The sequence below is a fragment of the Artemia sp. Qi Xiang Cuo genome, chromosome 5, assembly GCF_049724085.1.
Source record: "Artemia sp. Qi Xiang Cuo chromosome 5, ASM4972408v1, whole genome shotgun sequence".
Taxonomy (NCBI): Eukaryota; Metazoa; Arthropoda; class Branchiopoda; order Anostraca; family Artemiidae; genus Artemia; species Artemia sp. Qi Xiang Cuo.
The window spans coordinates 26,494,593-26,509,040 of NC_142798.1; the positions used below are offsets into that span (position 1 = coordinate 26,494,593).

A 14,448-nucleotide genomic window follows, 5' to 3' on the forward strand; every position below is an offset into this window, starting at 1 on the left:
GCAACATCAAAATTTAAAACGAACAGAAAGTAATACGTATATGATTGGGTTCGCCCCCTAGTAATTACCTCGCTCTTTACGCTAAAGTTTCTTTGTACTTTCATCAGAGCTATTTATTCTAATTAGCGGCCTTTGTGATTAAGGGGTCATTCTTAAAGAATTGGAACGAAATTAGAACTTAGCGTAAAGGGCGAGACATTGACTAGGGGGCGAACCCCCTAATATACGTAATAAAAATACACAAATATAGAAATTCGTTACGTAAGTTAATTCGTAAGTTACGTCATAACAAATTTCGAGAAAGCCATTTAGCCAAAAAAAAAGTAAAATTAAAATGCAAATTAATTTTTAGTTATTCATGTACGGTGAGCCAAAATAAAAGCTGCATTGACTCAACAACGTTCAGAAAATAAATAAAAAAACTATTTTTTGTAACTGAAAGTAAGGAGCGACAGTAAAGCTTAAAGCGAACAAAAATTATTCCGTATATGAAAGGGGCTGTCCCCTCCTCAGCGCCTCGGTTTTTACGCTAAGGTTTGACTCGGTCTCACAATATTGTTTTTAAAACAATAAAAAACTTTGGAGCAAAGAGCGAGGGTTGAGGAGGGGGCAGCCCCTTTCACATACGGAATAATTTCTGTTCGTTTTAATTTTTAATGTCGCTACTTATTTTCAGTTAAAAAAAGCTTGTTTTTTCATTTAATCGCGTAAAGATGTAGTTATGAAAACCCGGTTCAACAAATGTGTGTGGGTGGCCTTCAACGAGTTAGCTCAGAATAACCTATTATACAACTATCTCTAATATACAGGTTGGTGACCTTGGATGTCTGCCAAAAGAACCCGTTAGCTAATATACGAGCGAAGTAAGATTTCACTTCCCAAACAGGGGGCCTTGGGGGAACTTAATTAGTACATACTCTCTTTGTATTCCATATGAGGTATCTACTAGTATTTTCTCATTTTCTAACCAATCTCTTAACCTAAATTTAAAACCCTTACTAAATATATTAGTTACCACATTCCCCATAAAGACAGACCTAAATTTTCCCATAAACCAGGTCAGGCAAAATTTCTCCGCGATAGGGTGGCATTAGAGCCACCCTTCCTAATCTTAGTGCCTTTCTATTATACCATCTGTCCCTGAACAAGAACTACCCTTTATCCTTTCCAGTTGATTCCATATCTCCTGTTGAGGAAATATGGTATTGTTGCGATCCCACTGTATCTCTGTGAGATACAGGTCTAGTTAAATCACATTCATTTTGTCTTAAAGGGTATGACACCGTCCCTAGAAATGATTTGATTAGAGATGATTCGTTTAGATTTAAAGATACATTTTCACTATGTAATTTCACGAAATCCCAGTGAACGGCCAATTAGCCACATATACATCAGCCAAATTTTACATATTCAAGTACTTTTTCTCTTACTAATAATGCTACCAATGTAGGTACCAATGAACGGTCTGCTTGCTCAATTTTCTTGGTAGCTAACGTTCCTTCTTCATTTTCATCCATTACTATTTAAGCAACCCAGTTCTCTTAAAACAAATTTCAAACCCGCTCTCGCACTCTGGACTCCAACAACCTTCAAAAATATTTTCATTTCACCAACACGTACTTTTGCGATGTTCAACTCATCCACATAATAAAAACATAAAAAAGTACTTTATTGTCAAAGTATTTGTAGAAAGTTTTTGACGTAGAAAGTTTGAGTTCTGAAACTAAACATAAATTCATGTGCAATGAATAAACTGGATTTATGCAAGATCTATTAATAATGCACTACTTATTTCTAATTTATGTAAATCCCCTCGCCATCTTCTTTACTTTTCTAATAAATTAGTAATTTTCTTTGGTCAGAATACGAGTGTCAGTCTCCCTCTTAAGGGACAGTTTGAATCTCCTACCAGAGTTTCCATTCCGAGAGCTAACATTGCCAAATGCTTTCCTTGTAATTGGTTATTTCCCATCCTCATTCAACCACGACTAAAGACATAGTTCCTGGCCTATGTAAAAGACTTTTAAATAGTACTACTGGTTCAGATATTTCATCTTGAAGTTCTGCTATTGAAAAATTATCGAAAGTTAAAAACTAATATATGATTTTATAACAGAATTTTAGATTGTATTGCAGGAAAGTGACTAATTTAGTAGGCTACTTAATTTAAGTTGAACATCATCAATTTCGGGCGAAAAAAATGACTAATTATAAGCGACATGAAATATGACATCTTTTTTATTTTTCGTTTTATAGTGTGTTGTCGTACATGAAATGCATGAATATATATATATATATATATATATATATATATATATATATATATATATATATATATATATATATATATATATATATATATATATATATATATATATATATATATATATATTATATATAGTATGTGTTAGATATTTGTTTCTTTCTTTCCACTTTTGTACTTCATCCATCAAACAAAATAGCGTATCTCACAATTCTTATAAAATGAATTAGAACTTCAATTAATAGATTTTTATCTGCTGGAAGTATTTACAGGTGACTGGAAATACGATATGAATTTAAGAAAGAAGTGAAGAAGGGAAGCAGTGAAGTGAAGAATTCAATATTTCAATTAGATAGCCATTTCTTTACTCATCACGTCATGATGATTAAAGAAAACTGTATATGTGAAAATGCCATCTACGAAACACCTGGCGAAACTTCTAGATCAGATTCTATTCGACATAATTGTGAGTAATATACGGTACCTCGGTAGGCGGAACTCTATAGCAAGGAAATGACAAGTAGTTTATTGGCTCTGTACAATTTTTTCCACATTACTGTCATTATTTGTAATTATTATTGTTATAGTAATTGTTGAATTAATATTATTCTTTTTTTGTAATTTTGCATAGTGAGCTTAAAGAGGATGAATGAAGACCTTTTTATCACCCTATGTTCAATTATTTGTTGGTGGCTAAACCAAAAATATTTAATTTGTATGCGAGAAGATATTTATTTTCAATCACTCCAATTTCCAATGACGCCATAAAATTCAGCAAAACAGTTTTTCAATTTAAGTCGTGATATTAAATCATTTCTGATCATTTTAAAATCATGGGCATGGATTCTTAAGACTCAGTACTTTTTTAAAATTTAAATAAGGATAAGAATGGTTTAAATAAGGATAAGAATGGTTAGACATGTCCTTTTTTTATGGCATATTATATATATTTACGATCTTTTGTTAAATTTTAAACAAATGGTCAAAGATGAAAACCTTTCTCTCTCCCTTTGGGATGTTAGAATTCCAATATTTAAAATATGTTTTTATGTCATAGAAGCTCTTATTATTATAAAGTATAGTTAAAAAAGAAGAAATCAAGCTTTACAATAATTATTTTAGAAACCAGATTAATTATAATCATCGAGCTATCGAATACTGTCATGCGAATCACCGCCATAAATATTAATTTCAATTGAAATCAAAGATCTGTTTTGGAACGTGAAATAAAATCAAGACAAGATTAAACGACAGTCTTCAGAAATTCACAGTCCATCTGGCACAAAACTTAAATATCCCTGAAAAATATAGAATTTTTGGTTACAGTACTACTTTCAAAAGGACACCCGTTTACGGGTATTTGTTACCTTAAAACCATTTTACAAGCCTTAGTGTTTGCTGACCGTCTCAAAACAAAGGGTCCATTAGCAAATTCTCCCAAAGGACAAGCCACAAAAGCAGATTTTTAGCGTTTTCCAACCAAAAATAAATTTCCTGCTCAGTTTAATAAAAAATAAACATAATTTTTAATGATACAAGTTTCATTAAAATTGACTATCTTTATCTCCGGTAAAAAACAGGAGAAGATAATTTTTTTCTTCACAGAAAAAAATTATTTCTTCACAGATAATTTTTTTCTTCACAGAAAAAAATTTCACTTTCTGTGAAACAGGTTTCACAGAAAGTAGATGTTAGCTTTTAGTTTTCTGTTGTTTGCTCGTACTTTTTACCCAAGTCTATAAGTTATGGCCGCCCAGTAAGATTATAGTAAGTTGCATTGAAGTCGAGCTATTGCTAGAAGGCTTAGTATTTAGGTAAATTTCAGACCATCTTTTTTTGTCACAAAGATTTAAGTATCTTGGTTGATATTTAAATTTCCAATCAAATATCTATGTATTTTATGAAACATGGAAAGTTATTGCATAAGGGTAATGGCAAAAGTTTTACTGCATTAGGCTATTACATAAGATTGTACTCTATTATATTGAAGTTCAGCTACAGCTAAAAGGCTTAGCGCTGAGTTAAATCCAGTCCTTCTTTTGGTTTCATCATAAAGAGTTAAACGTTATTTGTGACATTTTAATGTCCAGTCCATTATCTATCCGTTTTGTCGACTATAGGATCTTTTGTAATTTCTTATTGGACTGATCAAAAATTCTTGAACTAAAGATGAGCTATCCTTTGCTTGCTTTAAGATAGTTATGGCTTTTTTCAAACAGTAGCTTTAGTTGCTTAGAATTTGTTAACGGATTAAAACAGATTCATTAATGTTTGGGTACTGACCAATCAAATTTTAAGACACTGTGCCAAATTTGATGCCACTCTTGCAAGACGTTTTAAGTTATTCAAACCAACTCTTGCACAAAACTGGAAATATTATTAACTAATATGTTGATTTGGGTATATTGTGACTCGAAAAAAACTTTGTAGATAAAGTTGATATATAAAGTTATATATAAATGGTGATCATAACAGACCACCCTTTTCGAAAGAGAGAGAGAGAGAAAGAGAGAGAGAGAGAGAGAGAGAGAGAGAGAGAGGGAGAGAGAGAGTGTGTGTGTTATAAAATAAAGACAGATTGACCAGAAACGGTCTTGTGTCAATATCAACTATTTTCACGACTTTCATTATCCCCCTCCCTCTTTTCACAAAGATACACTCCAGAGCTAGTTATTTTTTTCATACCTAAAGAATGATGACGGCGCTCCTTAATCACTTCAATGACACACTAACTGATTAAACGCAGGCTTTGATCATGAAACAGTATTAGAAAGTATTTACTAATACGAAGTGGAGTTCCAGGAACAATTTAGACCAGCCACAACTACTGAAGTATCATCTTTTACAGTAGTTGCCAAATAGTATGGCGAAACATATAGCTCAGAAATATCAGAAAATATTAACAGCAAAGCAATATGATGAAAGAAAAGACAGGTTTCCTTGCCAAAATTGTAGCAACAACGTGCTTAAAAATGATTGGAACCGTCTTAAGACTCAGTATAGAAGCTGCGGGGTAAACAGATATAATCTGGCTTAATTGCTGAAAGCAAATATCTAGGGATAAGGCAAGTGGCAGTTAAATAATTCAATGGGCGAATAAATAGGCAGTATAATTACTGCAAATTTTCTGTCATTAAAATCGAATAATTTAGTTTAAATTTGAAAAAGCAAGGATCATTTAAAATGCATCTTAGAATGTGTTGAAAAAATTTCATGAGTAAATATAATAACGGTTTCAACTAATAAGGGGTTGAAAGTATAATTTACTTTTTATTCTACACCAGTATATTATGTTAACACAAGACACTTAAAGCTACACAAACTAAATATAAGTAAATATAATATTCAACTAGCTATTACAGAAAATATAATAAGTAAATAAAGGAAAATATGATGACGTAACTAGGAGAAACTTACAATAAACAAAATGATGACAGAGAAATAGTCAGACTTGGTTTATTTTCCAAATGTTAGGCCGAAATAGTTCTTAATGTCAATCATTTGTTTTCAACAACCAGGATGGTCAATTAATCGTTTCGCGCTTCTATGACGTATGGTACCGAAATTTTCCGTCGCCAAATAAGAGACTTAGTCCCTTTTGCTGAAATTAGCCTGATCTGTCATTGAAAACTTTCAAAGTTATGGCGAACAGAAAAAGCTTACCATAGCTGTATGAACCAAATGAGCCATCCCAGGCAATATTAAAATTTTGATTATCGGTAATTGAAATGATGACTATTCAAAATATTATAATGAAGAAAAATCATGCACTATGTTCTTCATTGATGGTGATTATTCATACTGCACAATCTAAACAGTAATTTATTTGTTAATTTCAAATTACCAATAGTACCCATAATCTTGGGCCAAATAAAAGACGGGTAGCCCCCCAAAGGGGGGAGGTATGTCACAAAAAGGGATTTTAGGAAAATGAGAAATTCTTGGGAGGGTGTCAAGAGGGAGGCTTTAGATAGATTGGGAAGGAGGAGGAGCGTGCGTACCTATTTCGGCCTCAAACGGCTTGGCGCTGCAGTAAGTTATTAGTAATAGTTGTAATAATATCCAAGCCAATTCAATAACAGGACAAAGAAATGAAAACACTTATCCAAAGCGTATGAGACAAACCTAAATTTATATGGTCTAAGAACGTCAAACGGACGTTAGAAAAACCAATTTTTTTTTAGTAAATTCTCACAAACATTTTTCTACACGCGGTATATTATTTTACTAATTTCTTATGCCGTAATACTATTTACTTTTTGGTCAACTATCGTTTAGTTCAGAATATTAGCTTAGTTTACTGATTAATAAGACCCATTATTTGATCTTTAGCTAAATATATTTCCCCCTAAAAATTGAACTACCTTTAACCAGCAAGTTTATATCTAAATTTCAAGAGTATAGTAGATCCAACGGAAGTTGAAAGCTAGTTACGCCAGTTTACAAAACATCAAATTTTTTCTTCAACAGTCAAAAGAAATGTACGAATTTCCATTGGCTGTAAATTGACTTCAAGATAATCATGTTTCCGAAGATGATTCTCGTGTTTCATTCCATTCCAAGCCATTCTCTCATGAATTTCCCCGGCAGCTAAGTTCAGTTCTTTAATAGACGCTATTGAAAATGTAGTGAACAGATCCTGAAAAATAATCAAATATTCTAAGAGAATAAATAGACACTCGAAGGGAGAATTAATCTTCCGTATAAAGGTACTACAAAATATGGATCTGGTATTTTATATGCCATTAACTACTTCCAAACTAAATTAAATAGAACTATTTACTAACAGCCTGGGGCCCAAAATACAGTTTAGGTCATTAACTTAGTTATTTCAAACAGATGGTATGTTAGAGATTATTAACAAATAAGAACCATGGATTTATAGATGGGCTCTTAGAAAAAGATAATTAAAAACATTTTCTATCCAAATCTAATATCCAGTCCTGACCCCAATAGCTATGCTTATACATTGTATAGTCAATAGTAGGAAAAATATATTTTCAAGTATATTTTAGGGATGGCATAATTGAAAAATTAAACCATTAGATTCTCAGTACTAAAATATTAACTGAGTGTAGCAAGGCCGTGCACAGGATTTCTTTTCGGAGGTGGTTTTACTAAAAAAAAAATTCGGGGGGGGGGGGGTGGTTACACAAAAATTTCAAAAACGCTTGCAAAATTTGTTAATATCCATTTATGTTACGTTTTTATGAGTCAGACAAACATTTCGGTGGGGGTTTAAACCCCCTTACCCCCCTTCTGGGTAAGGCCTTGGAGTGTAGAATTTCATACGTCATAAACGACTATTATAGAACATACTGATCTTTTGTTTCTAGGCGATAGGGTATTTTCTCTGTTTGAAAAAGAAAAATTGGAAATATTTCTTTCTTTCGAATCCTTTTTTTATTCTTGGAAGTAATGAGTGTGTTTATTAATGTTCAACTCCATTTTCTTTTATCAAATAGTTCGTGGTAACGAACTGTAAGTATGGAGCGATGCGGCTCAATAGTAACCGAAACTCTAAGAATCATAGTCTTCATGACAATAGATACGTCAAAAGAACCAACTTTTGATACTTATTTAAAATATGTAACATTCATCAAATTTAATGGTACTTATCAAAAGTTATGAGCCTGATAAAATTTGCCCACTCTTTGAAAAAGGGGTAAAACACCCCTAAAACCTCAAAGGATCTTAACGAAAATCACATAATCAGATTCAGCATACCAGAAAACCCTATTATAGAGGTTTCAAAATCCTATGTACAAAAATGTGGAATTTTGCATTCGGCAGGAAGAAAGATCATGGATGTATGTTTATTTGTTATTATTATTTTTTTTTTTCAGGGGTGATCATATCGAGCTAGCGACTCTAGCAGAGCCTGAGAAAATTTGCCCGCTTTTTGAAAAGGGGTTAAACACCCCTAAAATCTCAAGTGATCAAGAAAATCACATCATCAGGTTCAGCATACAAGATTAAAGAGGTTTCAAGCTCCTTTGTGCCAAAATGTGGAATTTTGCATTTTCGGCAAGAACAAAGATCAGGAATGCGTGTTTGTTTGTTAATGTTTTTTTTTCAGGGCTGATCATGTCGAGCAAGTGACTGTAGCAGATCGGGAGAGGGCTCATTTGATCGGAAATCAAAAGTTCTAGTGCCTCTTTTAACCCTTTCACGACCAAGCCCTCTTTTTACGAAAAAAAAATGACGAAAAATATATGATTCCTGGCCAGAAAGACACGCTGATTTTTCATATGCACATGAAAATCTTCTAAAAGGAGTAGGAAAAAATCTGTTCAAAGCGGAACTCAGCGGTCCCGCTGGACAAAGCATCCTGATCAAATGCAAGCCGAAGGGACCGAGCAGTCCCGCTGAGCATGTAACTTTCCTAGAAGAAAAAATCATTTATTCCGAATGGAAAAATTTAATCAAATATTTTAATTACAATTTTGTCATTAATGATGCTCATGATACTCAGCAAAACAATTCTTCCGTTCCTTGATGCACAACGTCACAGCACATTTAGAGAAAATCGAGAACAGTCTTGGCTCAAAAAGTATGGGCATTACAGAGTGAAAAATCATCAAAACCCTAAAAAAGCTGGTGCAACCGTTTCAATGACTTTCTATCTCTTCCATGAGCTGCCCTTTTTTGGTCAGAAAAGTCTACACCCCCATATGGTCATTATAATCTTACCCGAGGGGCTGTGATAACAGAGGTAGACCCATCATAATTTTGTCTCCTTACAGAAGCTGCCTCTGTACCATGATAGTTGGAGGCAAACAGAACCGCCTTGGAATCCATCCATTTGTAGAGACACCAATCAATCCGCAATGTTTTTGGTCAAAGCTCTCTATTTAAAGTTCTGTCGGGTGCAAGGATACGAAGCCCTTTCCTATTTGAGCGAATTGTGCAACACGCCAAGATACCATCTTCCCTAAGTTGTTCAAGAAGGGAGACAGACGAAAATAAGTTATTAAAGATGACAATATGCTCTTTTCCACTTAGACCTTCAGTCATTTGTCAAATGAATCTACCGCCAAGTACAAATCCCAAATTGTCTTCGAAAGCTTGAAATTTTTCTTGATAAACGTCAAAATTATAGACATAACCGCTCATGAAGGCCAATCACCAAAGCATATAACCTCTTTTGATCGGCTTCATTGGGTTATATTGGTTCTGCGTGGAACGTCTTTTGAAGAGAATGATGGATTCGTCAACACTCAGGTAGGCTCCGGGGTTCACTATCTGCTTGAAGCAGAAGTTTAGCAGGTCAATCATCGGTCGCAGCTTGAAAAGCCTTTCTAACCAGCTGTGACTGTCAGACTGTCTCTGACAGGCAAGCTTCTTAGAACATCTTCGAATCTATTCCTCGATATCCTTGACGATACAAAAAGGACACCTAAGTCAGGATCAGTAGCCCAGTATTCTCTCATGCTTTGAAGTTGGTAGTACCCCACTAACAAATGTATCCCAAGGAATACCTTAAGCACATTGTCTTTTAGATTAATATTCCTGCCCTTCTGAAGTGAATAAAGATTTGACTGAAAAACCAGAAGCTGAAGAAGCTCAATGCTCAAGCAGGTGAGAAAAAAAAATCCATAGGAGTTGATTCACTCCCTGTTTCCTCTAAATTAGCCTCAGGATTCATCGAGTTCAACTGATGGGTTTTTGCGACAACTTTCTTCCAAGTCCTTTGTGGTTGAACGACTTTTGCCTTCCTTGTCGGTGGCTTTATATTTTTCTTAAGCTGATAAGATGCACAAGACGCAGTTGGTGCCGATGAAGATGAAGGTGAAACAAGGCAGGGACCTGTACGGTTGGAATTGGAGAAATGGGTGGTGAGTCTTCCCCATTTTTTGGTATGTCTGAACTTGTGAAAACATTAGCTGATGCGATGTCAGTCAGGTCCGGCTCCAAAGCATTGTACTCTGTGTCATTGTTTTCCGTAGATCCGGTTCCATCTCTTCAGGCTGCTGAAACCAGTCATTATCTTCATCTAAATCACTAAGATCGCTTCCCCAACTCTTCTAATGTGTTCGGTATGGTACTTTAGTTGGTAGACATTCGCTTTCGCATGGTCTGGAAAAAGAAAGAACTATAAATAAAATCATACGGGAAATAGAGAGTGGGAGAGAAAGAGGAGAGAGAGAGATAAAAAAAAAGAGAGAGAGAGAGAGAGAGAGCTAGAGAGAGAGAGAGAGAATGAAAGAAGGAGTTTTTCATTCTTTGTATAATCATGCCTTGAAAAAGAGAGAGAAAGGCGTTATTAACAGGCGAAAAAGAAGTAATAGAGAGTGAGAGTTAGCGTGTGTGATGAGCAAGGTTAATTAAACCAAAAAGCCATAAGCCATATGAAATTAAAAAAAAAAACAGAAGAAAACAATTCCAAAATTACTGCTGATTTACAAATTGTTAAGCATTTCAAAATTGTTATTTTAATAACTTCGACCAGCGGGACTTTATAGTCGCCGCCACGCAAGGGCCTTCTCCACTGGGGTTGCAGGGTCCCAAAAATAGAATCCATCACTGGAGGCGTCCAAATGGCTTTATCAGATTTTTTTATATACCTGAATGTTTCATTACACATCAGTAATAACTTTTGAAGTTGTTGTTCTGATCTTATTTCGTTGTAACATTCTATCACAAATAAAAAAACAGACTTCTTACCTTTTTTGAAAAAAAAAAACAAACAGCCTAATTTCACTGTCAGCTAAATAACTCCAGTTGAGCGCTACTTTGACTTGTTACCCATCAATCGAATGGCTAAAAAAGGCGGAACACGATGAAACAGGTTTTATTACTGTAGCAATCGATTTAAAAGTGCCAAAAGGGGTTTTTACATATTGGGACTGTGAGGTCTCGCGGTCACGAAAGTAACCAAAAATATTGGAGGGCAGCTAGCCCCCCTCCTACACTATTTTTTTCTCTTTAAAGTCACCCCATAAAATTTTGGGATAGCCATTTTTTTTCAGCCTAGTTGAAAAATGTAATAACTATTTCTTTGAGAATGACTTAAACCCCCATAGTCCCCGAGGAAGGGGCTGCAAGTTATGAATTTTGCTCATTGCTTACATATAGTATTGGTTATTGGGAAGTATACAGATGTTTTCAGAATTTTCTGGTGGAAGGGGGTTACATGGAAGGATCTTTCCATGGAGCAATTTTTCATAAGGGAAGAGGATTTTCCACTGGGAGGGAGCCGTATTTCCCAGCATTATTTAAAAAAAAGATCAGAAACTAAAGAAAAAAGCAATTTTTTTTTACTGAAAGTAAGAAGCAACATTAAAACTTAAAATGAACAGAAATTATTATGTATACGAGGGGGGTCACCCCTCGTCAGTACCCTGATCTTTACGCCAATGTTTTTTTTATACTTTTAAAAGAGCTTTATGTTCTAATTCAACGGCTTTTGCGATTCAGAAGTCATTTTTCAAGAATTGGGAGAAAATTCAAACTTCTGCGTAAAGAGCCAGGTATTAAGGAGGGGTGATCCCCCTTATACACATAATAATTAATGATCTTTTTAAGTTTTGATGTTGCTCCTTTCTTTCATTTGAAAAAAATTGTTTTTTTATTTAATTAGTATCTAATACGAGGTTCATTGCATTAATGTTTACTGTATTATATAAGGCTCTATTTTATTACTGATTTTGTAATGTCTATTAAAATTGTTATTGGCATCTCTGTTATATTTTTATATTGTTGTACCTTCTTTTCTTTTCTTTTTTTCAATCCTCAGTTATTTTTTGTTTATGATGGGTTTCCAATTAATAAATAGATAGATAAGAAATGTCAGATGAGGCAATCATAGGAAGGTAATTTAATGATGTTAAAATTGAAGTAACTGCTTTTTTTAATTCTTCATCGTCTTTGTTTATGCTAACAATCAAAAAGATCAAACACAATTTGAATTTACTACAGTAGTGGTAACGATGGATATTTCTATGTAATTTATTGAAATGAGTAAAACAGCTATTGTATATTGTATATTGTATACCTTGCGACAGCGGAGTGGTTAACGCTACGCCCGGCAACGTCCGTGATCTAGGTTCGATCCTCCATGTCGCAAGGAAATTCATGTCTTGTCTACAAATAGCAGAAGAACTCACTTAAAATTGAGTTTATCAAAAACCATCCTTCCGTAAACGGTAATTTAATATCGTACTTGTAATGATTATGATTTTGAGCTTTAGAATCTTTGACAAAATTTATATGCATTTATTTGGAGTTTTCAGTTTAATATTAACTTTAATCCAGTCCTGGCTTAAAGCTAAGGTTCCTCCATAGATTTTAAAGAATGCTATTTGCGTGCCTTCATTAAGGCTGGACGGTATGAAAACCGAAAATTAGCTATGCAGAAGAAATTTACTGTGCAAAAATAGGGCGGTTATCTTTTGATGAATACAAACGGGTTTAGAAGGCGGTCCTTGTTTGAGAATCCAAAATTTGAATAGCAGGGTTTCAAGCTCTCACCTGATTTTAAAAGACAAAATCGCCAAAAAGGTAAAAAGCGGATAGATATGTAGAATTTTTTTTTCCTCTGAACATCAGCCTTTAGAAATTGAGAAAATAATAGAAATTTAAAAAAGAAGAAGGATCAATTAAAGAAAAACATAAGGACGTCTGGTAAAACATTGACAGGAAAGAATACACTTATTTAGTAAGGGCACCACAGAAAATTTTCCAGGGGGGGGGATAGACGCCAACCTAGCAGGGATGAGGGGGTGACTTGGAATATATTTCAGGATATCTATTTTTGCAAGAATATGTTTAATTTTAAATACTTTTATTGCTAAACTCTCAAACAAAAAGAAAAATTAAATTGCATGCGAAATGAAACAAAATACAGAAAATATTAACCGACAAGGATTCCTGGAAAAGGGATCGCTTTATTTAATCAATAATATGTGTAATCATTTGGCGTTTAATCTTTAAAGAAAATCATGGTCAAACCAAAATTAGAGAAAGATTTATTGCTTACGTAAATTATAAAAAATGTAGACTTGTCTTTATGCAATTTTCTACTCCTTAGAATAGTTTATAGAAAGAGTAGAGATATTCAAAAATCATCCTGCCTGCATAGATACCACGTCTTGATTTTATACCGGCCATGTAAAATATACCTCTTTTATACCAGGATAATTATCGACCTTGAACTTAAATCCCTTATGTGTTCAGACAGTTAAAAAATTTACAGAACAGCGAAAGAAAAGCTAAATTTAAACTTACTATTGAGCTGTCAAATTGATCCTCTTTCTTTTTATTAGCCTATTCAACTAAATAAAATGGACAGGTTAAAAAAAAATTGTCACAAGAGAATCTTATCAAATAGTTTGTGATAAAAAAAATGGGAAGTAAAAAGTGACTAGGGCCAATTTCCACCAAAACTAAAAATGGAATTCTCTTGACAATTGCTAGACCGACAGTATTGTTTTTTTATGCTGATTCTAAGTATAGTTTATTGTCACCCACCCACAACTAAAAATTTGAGAAAAGGTGCCAAGTTTTTGAAAAAAGGGGAACGCCCCTAGAAATGTGAGTGATCTTATTGAAAATCCCTTAATAAAAAAAAATCATATCAGAGAACTCTACTATAGAGGTTTCGAGCTCCAATCTTCAAAATTGGAATGGAGTTTCGCATTTTTTTTTTTCAGAAGAAACATCGTCGATGCATGCTTATTTGTTTTGATTTTTCCCAGGGATCATTGTATCAAAGCGAATGTCCAAGATAATTGGGAGGGAACTCATTCAAACGCACATTGGAAGCTCTTTTTTAAATGACCATACAGGTTGGGCCAGAGGAAAGTCTAGTTTTCTGGCATTTTATGGCACCAAACTACCACTTTACCCCAAAGAGGACGAATTTGCAATCAATTTAAAATTCTGAGAAGTTAATTTAAAAGTACCAACAACTGTATTTTATACATCCCAGTTGCAAAAGAAGTAATGCCAAACGGTGGCAGTACTGGATTCAACCAAGTTGATTCACTTTATTTGTAATGAAATTAGGCTACGTTTGGTGATCTGTAATTGCGTATCAGCTACAATGAGGGGGGGAGTCATTTTTTAGGCGGGGATAGGCTAGATTCCTAAAAAAGTACATATTAACGGACACACTGCTTACTCATCATGAGGCTTCACATAAATTTCAAAAGAGGTAGAAACGAGTCGGAATTAATTAAACT

At 34.0% G+C, this 14,448-nt stretch overlaps 1 protein-coding gene across 1 annotated transcript in view; it reads right to left on the bottom strand.

Annotated features, from left to right (window-relative positions):
* Positions 1-5,586: 5,586 nt before the first annotated feature.
* Positions 5,587-14,448, bottom strand: part of LOC148951984 (lysosomal alpha-mannosidase-like) — a 397,289-nt gene continuing 388,427 nt past the window's right edge. Inside the window, exon 9 of the mRNA XM_089089462.1 lies at positions 5,587-6,902. Coding sequence (XP_088945588.1) covers positions 6,714-6,902 — 189 coding nt within the window. The 3' untranslated portion in view covers positions 5,587-6,713. The remainder of the gene's footprint in view (positions 6,903-14,448) is intronic.